Source organism: Pelodiscus sinensis, chromosome 8 (assembly GCF_049634645.1).
Source record: "Pelodiscus sinensis isolate JC-2024 chromosome 8, ASM4963464v1, whole genome shotgun sequence".
Lineage (NCBI taxonomy): Eukaryota > Metazoa > Chordata > Testudines > Trionychidae > Pelodiscus > Pelodiscus sinensis.
This window is the reverse complement of record NC_134718.1, coordinates 834,091-843,654: the sequence shown is the minus strand read 5'-3', so window position 1 is coordinate 843,654 and position 9,564 is coordinate 834,091. Positions and strand designations below refer to the sequence as shown.

The 9,564-nt window shown below is 63.0% G+C and overlaps 1 protein-coding gene across 1 annotated transcript in view; it reads left to right on the top strand.

Annotated features, from left to right (window-relative positions):
* The first annotated feature begins 1,019 nt into the window (after positions 1-1,019).
* The window catches only part of CNNM1 (cyclin and CBS domain divalent metal cation transport mediator 1), a 49,181-nt gene continuing 40,636 nt past the window's right edge, over positions 1,020-9,564 (top strand). The window contains 1 exon segment of the mRNA XM_075934460.1: positions 1,020-2,537. Within this exon segment, the coding sequence (XP_075790575.1) occupies positions 1,076-2,537 (1,462 nt within the window). The 5' untranslated portion in view covers positions 1,020-1,075.

Here is a 9,564-nt window from a genome sequence, read left to right as displayed (position 1 = left end):
AGAGAAGGGAGCACGGTGTCCTGGCGGGGACCACTCAAGTCAGTGCCTGGCCCTGGTCACGGCTGCTGCTGGGTATAAACAGCGAACACGTGAAGGGCTCGTTGCTGCGTCTGCTGCCCACCCTGGAGCAGAACATTATGGGTCTGCCCAGTGGCTACGGGGATGGGCTGTACCCCAGGGCCGGGAGGAGCCCCTGCAGCCAGCTCTCCTGGGTGGGCGTGGCTGCAAGCCAGGAACCGCCTGTGATGTGCCATGGGCAGCCCTGGCCCAGAAGGGCCTAGTCTGGGAGAAGAATCATAGAACCAGAAGGAACCTCGAGTCCAGCGCCTGTGCTCACGGCAGGACCCAGCGCCCTCTAGACCAACCCACAGGCTGGATCCAGCTACTCTACTTACCAGCATGGCCGCAGGGTCAGGTGATCGCAGCCCCCATTGGCCAGGGATTGCTGTTCCGGGCCAATGGATCTGGGGGAAGCTACAATCGCTGGTACCGGAGGCGGCCCAGGGTAAAGTGGCAGCAGCCTCCAGGGCTTAACCCTGGCTAACCACCCGTTTTATTGCCTACCCCCCTCTCTAGATCGTCCCTGACAGGTGTCCGGCCACCCAGCTCTCAACTATCTCCAGGGATGGCGATTCCACAGCCCCCTCAGCAATTTATTCCAGTGTCTAACCCCCTGGCAGGCAGGGAGTTTTCCCCAATGTCCAACCTCAACCTCCCGTGCTGCAGTTTAAGCCCCTTGCTGCTTGTTCTGCCCTCGGAAGCCAAGGGGAACACCCCCCCCAACCGCTCTCATGTCCCCTCTCAGCCTCCTTTCCAAACTAAACAAGCCCAGCTCCTGCGCCTTGCACTTCCAGGCTGGCACCCATGGCCACATGCAGCCGGCTGAAGCCCAGGTCCGGGCTACACGAGCGCCCCAACCGAGAGCCTGCGGGCGGCACCTGCCTCCTGCCCCCCTCCGCCGCCGTTACCGGAGCCTGGAAATCCGCGGCAGGCGGCGCACGTGGGCCGGCCCGCCCGGCTCCCCCCGCTGCAGCAGGCGGGGGGCGCTGCGGCGGGCGCGGCGCTGCGGTGCGAGATGGCGGTGCAAGCGGGCTGGGGCCGCGGCCGGGGCGCGGTGCTGCTGCTCCTCTTCTCGCTGTCGCGCCGCCCGTCCGCCGGGGCCGCCTGGCTGCTGGGGCTGCGGCCCGAGGACACGGCCCCGGGCAGGGTCTCTCTGGAGGCCGGCGCGCTGGCGGCGGCGGAGGGGGCCAGCTTCCTGCTGCGCCTCTACTTCCAGCCGCCGCGGCCGGGCAACCGCAGCGAGCCCCGCCTGGTCTTCATCGAGGAGCCGCCGGCCGGGGCCGGGGCCGGGGCCGGGGCCGAAGCGGGGCGGGCGCCCGGGGAGCGCTGCCCGCAGCAGAACGCCTGGGCCTCGGACGTGGAGGTGCTGGGCCCGCTGCAGCCCGGCGGCTCGGCCGGCTCCGCCTTGGTGCAGGTGCGGGTGCGGGAGCCGCGCAAGGGGGAGCCCGGCGCCGGGCCGCGAGGGCGGCTCTTCTCGCTCTGCGCCTGGGACGGGCGCGCCTGGCAGCACCACGGCGCGGCGGGCGGGTTCGGGCTGCGGGTGCGGCGGGCGGCGGAGCCCTGGCTGGGGCCGCTGCCGCAGGCGGGCTGGCTGCGGGCGCTGGGGGCGCTGCTGCTGCTGGGGCTGTCGGGCCTGTTCAGCGGCCTGCGCCTGGCGCTGCTCTCGCTGGACCCGCTGGAGCTGCGCGTCCTGCGCAACAGCGGCTCGGCCGCCGAGCGGGAGCAGGCGCGCCGGGTGCAGGCGGTGCGCGGCCGCGGCGGCACCTACCTGCTCTGCACCCTGCTGCTGGGCCAGGCCGGGGCCAACGCGGCGCTGGCCGCCTGGCTCTGCGCCTCCCTGCCCGGGCAGCCGGCCGGCGGGGCGCAGGGGGTGCCCTGGCTGCCAGTGCTGCTCTGCACCGGCGCCGTGTTCCTGGGGGGCGAGGTGCTGCCCTACGCCGTGTGCGCCCGCCACGGGCTGGCCATCGCCTCGCACACGCTCTGCATCACGCGCCTGCTGATGGCCGCCGCCGCGCCCCTCTGCTACCCGCTCAGCCGCCTCCTGGACTGGGCGCTGCGCCAGGAGCTCAGCACCTGCTCCACGCGCGAGCGCCTGCTGGAGACCCTGCGCGCCGCCGAGCCGCACGGCGACCTGGTGCGCGAGGAGCTGGCCATGGTGCAGGGCGCGCTGGAGCTGCGCACCAAGGCGGTGGAGGACGTGCTCACGCCGCTGGCCGACTGCTTCCTGCTGCGCTCCGACGCCGTGCTCGACTTCGCCACCGTCTCCGAGATCCTGCGCTCGGGCTACACGCGCATCCCGGTCTACGAGGGCGAGCGGCGGGACAACATCGTGGACCTGCTCTTCGTCAAGGACCTGGCCTTCGTGGACCCGGACGACTGCACCCCGCTGCAGACCGTCACCCGCTTCTACCGCCGCCCGCTGCACTGGGTCTTCAACGACAGCCGCCTGGACACGCTGCTGGAGGAGTTCAAGAAGGGTGAGGGGCCGGGCCGCCTGCCCCGGGCGCACCCCCGCGGTAGCCTCTTCCCCGGGCCCTTGCCCGGCTTGGGCCCCGCTCCCTCGGGCCGCCGCTGGCGGGAGGGGCGGGCGGGAAGGGGGCTCCTGGCGCCCTGCGTGACCCTGGCGTGTGCGGCCGGCTCTGCGCCGCTCCCGGGGGCTGGGCGGTTCCAGCAGGCGGCGCGGGGACTGGGTTTGGGCAGGACGGGCCGTGGCGCTGGGCTTCAGAACTTTTCCCAAAGTCTAAGTTGTGTTGTAGGCTCGCAGTCATGGGACGTGTCAGCAAAGCAGATACATTGGCCTGTAACGCTGGTCCCGACCTGCCCTCCTGCCTCGCAGCAGCGGTGTTACCGGGTCAGGGTCTGTCCTAGGTATGAGACTGGCCAGTGTGATAGAGTGGAGAGCCCAGCAGCAGTGGGCGGTTCGAGGTGAGCACTAGACTGGGAGGGCGCAGCGTGCTAGAGGACAGGGTTAGAATTCAGAACGGCCCTGCTCTGCAGTCAGTAAGTTAACATTCAAAAGGCAAGTGCAAAGTAGGTAGGCAGGAAAATCAAAGGCACAACTACAGAGCTGGAAACAACTAGCTGGATGGTGCCACTGGAAAGGGCCTGGGGGAGACTGGGTCACAATGGAAAGTGAGGCACCAATGCGATGCTATTGCAAAACAAGTCCTAGTCCAGAGAATGTTTCCAGGAGTGTTGTCTGTCATATAGGCCACTGCAAACTCGGGCTGGCCCTGGAGAGGCCTCCGCTGCCCTCCTGTGTCCAGTTCTGGGCACCAGCTCGAGGCAAGGGACACATTGGAGAGAATCCAGAGAAGAGCAACACACCTGAGAAAAGGTTGAGAAGTCCTTGCCCAGGAAAGGTTAAAAAATTGGCCATGTTTAGTCTTGAGAAAAGACAACTGGGGGGGCCTGACGGCAGCCTTTGAGTCTGCTAACAGCGGTTGTGGAGAGGACAGGGATCAATTATCCTCATGTCCACTGACGGCCAAGCCGTAAGGGCTCAGTCTGCAGCACGAGGGTAGGGATTAGGAATCTGTAACTATAAACCAATAAGAAAAACTGAGCCTAGACAAACGGGCTATAAGCAGGTGCCCAGCTGGTCGGAAACCCGCACTCAGACGCCCTTCTCAGTGGTGTGCAATCAAACAGGGTCCCGCACGGATCTTTCCTGGGTCTCGTTTTATTCAGTATCTTCAGGAATACTTTGGATAATGGCAGTGAGCGTGCCCATGCACCAAGTTGTGGGCCATAGAAGCCGGTAGGGGTTGCGAGTGCGTTGGAGGACGGGGTTAGAATTCAGAACGGGGGAGGGGCCTGAGGATGAAGTTCAACAAGGACAAATGCACGGAAGGAACCACCAGTTACACAAATACAAAATGGGGAATGGCGGCCAAGCCACTTCGCCCAGGCTGGTCTGGTAGGAGATGTGTAGCTGAACTCTTGGTCGGGAGTGGTGTTTATCTGACAGGGCGGCCCTTCCCTGTGCCTGAGAGGGGTGATAGGGGACTGGGGCGTAGGCGTGTGACGGCGCGTTGGGGGTCCCCCGTCTCCTGCACCCCGAAATGGCACAAACAGACTGCACCAGCCGGTGGAATAGAGGAAGTTTATTGCCTCTCCAGGATACAGCACAGCACAGATGTAATCTGGTCACAGAGCTGGGCTAGGATGCCTCAGGCCCCCTTGAGATGGGGGAGACTGGGCCCCTAAACTCCAGCCCCTTTCCCTAGGCTGTCTCCTCCATGCTCACAGACAGCCACTAACTAACCCTCTTCCAGCCCTGCCCCCCAGCCAGGGCATCCTCCCCCTTCCTTTGTTCCTCTCCATGGGGGGTGTCTGCCCACTGGTTTGCATAGTGACTCATCCTGTTTTGCTGGGTCGTGGTACCCACGGCAGCCAGTGGGGGTTACCCCAGAGCCAGCAGCACAGAAACCAGCCAGGTACCCCCACTACGTCACAAGGTGGCATGGCCTAGGGGTCACAGCTGGGCACAGGTCTGCCCACCAATGACAGGAGCACTCGCTAGACCAGAGTCAGGGTCACGCTCAGGCTGGGGGCAGAGATCAGAGGCAGTACAAGCTTAGGAGGCAGAAGTCAGTCAGACTGGAGTTAGTGCCCAGGAAAAGAGGCAAAGTCTGGCAGTGTCACTCAGATCTCTGTGGCTGCCCCGACAACTTCCGGGGGGCGACTTGTCCAGACGGCTGCTGAGTGCTGTCACTGGTTCCTGGGTGTGCTTCCCACAGCACCTGCTCCTGGCTCTGCTGCTGCATGGCTCCTGGTCACATTGTAGGAATATCTGCTGTCCCGGGCTCTGGATCCTTACAGCCGTGTCGCTTGAAAGCCTGTGTCTCTTGCCGACTTAAGAGATTCCCTCGCCCACTTTGTTCAGCGAGGGAGGACTGGTGCAGAAACGCTTGGGGTCATAGAGGGTCACAACCGAAATACGAGGCAACAATGGAATTCTGTGGCCAGGCTCCTCCTGCCGCCCCTCTGGGATGCGTCTGTAGGAGTGTTGGGAGCAAGGCAGGAGAGCACTGCGAGGAGTCCAGTGGCACTCACAGACTAGCAGATTTCTTTGGGCACAAGCGTTTGTGGGCCAAGACTGGGCCAAGCGTCTGCCCACAGAAATGTGTTAGCTCAGGGTGCCACACGGCTCCTGGCTGTTTCTGCAGATACAGACTGACACAGCTCCCGCTCCGATCCAAGAGCTAAGCAGTAATTGTCCCGCTCCGCGCTGATCTGGAGCAGTGTCCCCTTCTGGGTGCCACATTTCGGGAAAGATGTTGACGAACTGGAGAAAGTCCAAAAAGAAAAAAAAGGCAACAAAACTGATGGATGGTCGAGAGGGAGGCTGGAGGAACGGGGCTTGTTTAGTCTGGAGACGAGCAGGCTGCAGGGGACGCGACAGGCGTTAGGTACATAAAAGGGTGTCACCAGGAGGAGGGATGAAAATCGTTCTCTGTAACCTCTGAGGACAGGACAAGGAGCAATGGGCTTAAATCACAGGTGCTAAGGTGCTTTAGGCTCAACCTGGGACAATGTGTATGGAGGGCATGAAGGGTCACGTGCCCCCCAATGACTGTCCCGGGCCCCCGCAGGGCCGAGAGTGGAGCGGGGTACTAGCGGGGGCCCTGACTCACTGGAGGTGGCAGCGGGACGTGGAGCAATTCGCCCCAGCCTGCTCCCCTCAGCTGACTCTCAGCCGCCTTGCTCCACTTCCCAGCACTGCTGGGGGGTAGGGGGGGTTTCCATTCCTTTCCCCAGCCCCTTCCCTGGCAACAGGGCCTGGCGGATTAACGGACTGGTGCAGGCTGCGGGGGTCGGGAGCCGAAGCGGAGTGCAGCGGGCTGGGTTCAGGCTGAGGTTCCTCCACTTCCCCCCTGCTGCCAAGGCCAGGTCCCTCTGCTAGTCCCCTAGGTTTGGGGGCAGGGCTGGAGTGGGGGTGGGGCAGGGCCCTCCCTCAGGCTAGGGGAAGCAAGGGGAGGGGTCATGTGCGATGCAGTCATGTGACCCCCACGTCCCACCACACCGCTCGGTGGATGGAACATTAAGAAAATCTCTCTGGATTGTGTAATTTCCGCTCCCGTCTATGTCGCCCACGTCCTTCAATTGGGCCACCATGAGCCTCTCCAAGCGTCTGGCAGTCCCGGGACCCTGGGGCCCATCCGCACTTGGCGCAGCCGGTGCCCCGCTGGTTCTCCGCTCTGCCATGGCCAACTCATGCTGTCGCTGCCTCTCTCGGTCCTGGCGGTCCCTTTCTCGATCTTGGTGCTCCTTCTCTCGGTCCTGGCGGTCCCTCTCTCGATCTTGGCGCTCCTTCTCTCGGTCCTAGCGGTCCCTTTCTCGATCTTGGCGCTCCTTCTCTCGGTCCCGGCGGTCCCTCTCTCGATCTTGGCGCTCCTTCTCTCGGTCCTAGCGGTCCCTTTCTCGATCTTGGCGCTCCTTCTCTCGGTCCTGGCGGTCCCTCTCTCGATCTTGGCGCTCCTTCTCTCGGTCCTAGCGGTCCCTTTCTCGATCTTGGCGCTCCTTCTCTCGGTCCTAGCGGTCCCTTTCTCGATCTTGGCGCTCCTTCTCTCGGTCCCGGCGGTCCCTTTCTCGATCTTGGCGCTCCTTCTCTCGGTCCTGGCGGTCCCTCTCTCGATCTTGGCGCTCCTTCTCTCGGTCCTAGTGGTCCCTTTCTCGATCTTGGCGCTCCTTCTCTCGGTCCTAGCGGTCCCTTTCTCGATCTTGGCGCTCCTTCTCTCGGTCCCGGCGGTCCCTTTCTCGATCTTGGCGCTCCTTCTCTCGGTCCTGGCGGTCCCTCTCTCGATCTTGGCGCTCCTTCTCTCGGTCCCGGCGGTCCCTTTCTCGATCTTGGTGCTCCTTCTCTCGGTCCTGGCGGTCCCTTTCTCGATCTTGGCGCTCCTTCTCTCGGTCCTGGCGGTCCCTTTCTCGATCTTGGCGCTCCTTCTCTCGGTCCTGGCGGTCCCTTTCTCGATCTTGGCGCTCCTCTCGGTCCTGGCGGTCCCTCTCTCGATCTTGGCGCTCCTTCTCTCGGTCCCGGCGGTCCCTTTCTCGATCTTGGCGCTCCTTCTCTCGGTCCTGGCGGTCCCTTTCTCGATCTTGGCGCTCCTTCTCTCGGTCCCGGCGGTCCCTTTCTCGATCTTGGCGCTCCTTCTCTCGGTCCTGGCGGTCCCTTTCTCGATCTTGGCGCTCCTTCTCTCGGTCCTGGCGGTCCCTCTCTCGATCTTGGCGCTCCTTCTCTCGGTCCTGGCGGTCCCTTTCTCGATCTTGGCGCTCCTTCTCTCGGTCCCGGCGGTCCCTCTCTCGATCTTGGCGCTCCTTCTCTCGGTCCTGGCGGTCCCTCTCTCGATCTTGGCGCTCCTTCTCTTGGTCCTGGCGGTCCCTTTCTCGATCTTGGCGCTCCTTCTCTCGGTCCCGGCGGTCCCTTTCTCGATCTTGGCGCTCCTTCTCTCGGTCCTGGCGGTCCCTCTCTCGATCTTGGCGCTCCTTCTCTCGGTCCTGGCGGTCCCTTTCTCGATCTTGGCGCTCCTTCTCTCGGTCTTGGCGGTCCCTTTCTCGATCTTGGCGCTCCTTCTCTCGGTCCTGGCGGTCCCTCTCTCGATCTTGGCGCTCCTTCTCTCGGTCTTGGTGGTCCCTTTCTCGATCTTGGCGCTCCTTCTCTCGGTCCTGGCGGTCCCTTTCTCGATCTTGGCGCTCCTTCTCTCGGTCCTGGCGGTCCCTCTCTCGATCTTGGCGCTCCTTCTCTTGGTCCTGGCGGTCCCTCTCTCGATCTTGGCGCTCCTTCTCTCGGTCCCGGCGGTCCCTTTCTCGATCTTGGCGCTCCTTCTCTCGGTCCTGGCGGTCCCTCTCTCGATCTTGGCGCTCCTTCTCTCGGTCCTGGCGGTCCCTTTCTCGATCTTGGCGCTCCTTCTCTCGGTCCTGGCGGTCCCTCTCTCGATCTTGGCGCTCCTTCTCTCGGTCTTGGCGGTCCCTTTCTCGATCTTGGCGCTCCTTCTCTCGGTCCTGGCGGTCCCTCTCTCGATCTTGGCGCTCCTTCTCTCGGTCTTGGTGGTCCCTTTCTCGATCTTGGCGCTCCTTCTCTCGGTCCTGGCGGTCCCTTTCTCGATCTTGGCGCTCCTTCTCTCGGTCCTGGCGGTCCCTCTCTCGATCTTGGCGCTCCTTCTCTCGGTCCTGGCGGTCCCTTTCTCGATCTTGGCGCTCCTTCTCTTGGTCCTGGCGGTCCCTCTCTCGATCTTGGCGCTCCTTCTCTCGGTCCTGGCGGTCCCTTTCTCGATCTTGGCGCTCCTTCTCTCGGTCCTGGCGGTCCCTCTCTCGATCTTGGCGCTCCTTCTCTTGGTCCTGGCGGTCCCTTTCTCGGCGCTCCTTCTCTTGGTCCTGGAGGTCCCTTTCTCCATCTTGGCGCTCCTTCTCTTGGTCCTGGCGGTCCCTTTCTCGATCTTGGCGCTCCTTCTCTCGGTCCTGGCGGTCCCTTTCTCGATCTTGGCGCTCCTTCTCTTGGTCCTGGCGGTCCCTCTCTCGGTCCTCTGCTTCCAATTCCTTCATCCGCAGCTGGATCTCCAGCCGCCGTAGCTCCGCTGGGCTGGCTCCTGCCCTAGATGGGCTACGGCTTGCAGGCCTCCCGGGAGACGCTGTCTCATCTCTCCGGTGGGTTCCAGCCCCCTCCCCAGCTCCTTCTTCGCTGCTTTCCAGCCAGGAACTAACTCACTCTCCCCCAGCCCTGCCCCCCAGCCAGGGCAGCATCCACCTCCCTTTGTTCCTCTCCATGGGGGTCAGCTGGCCAAATCAGTTGGGATACCCTCTTTGCATAGTGACTCATTGCTTGTCTGCTCGGTGGTGCTACAGACAGCAGCCAGAGAGTTAGCAGGTTCCCCCCACTACGTCACAGACGATGTGGCTAGTTCGTTACCTTCGTTTCCGCTTACAGTCTATGCTGCCAGTGAGCGCGAGTCCTGCTTGTGCCTTTAGTTTCCTGGTAGCAGAATTTCAGATTTTGCAGAGGCACGTTTTCTGCTGAGAAGTGTTGCGTTTAAAAGCCCCCGTGTCATTAGCAGAGATGTGAAAAGCAAGTAGGCCAGGCTATTTGCAACCAGCCTCCTCTCCCTACAGACGGATGTAACTGGGATCAAGTGATTTTGTTTTTCGAATTCTAGAAACCCAGGGCCCTCCGGTGCTTTGAGCAGGCTGCTCTCCGTCGACACCACGGCAATAGCCTGGGCTGGAGAGAGAGGCGCTTTCTGGCCACACGCAGCCTCCCGCCCCCAAGGGATTCACTGCGAAATGCAGGGTGCAACTGAGAGTTCAGTGACTGAGCCCAGATTCTAAGGGACCATTGCAGGTGAAGTGCCCGTTCCCTGCCCTTGGGGCACAGGGCCAGAAAAGGGGGCTGTGGAAAGAACTCTGCAGTCCAGGGTCTCTGTTCAGTGCCCAGGAAGGGTAGGAATTCCCAGGGCATCTTTTGAAAGGGGGGCAGGTTTCCTTTGGGGCCCAGGGCTGAGGGTCACA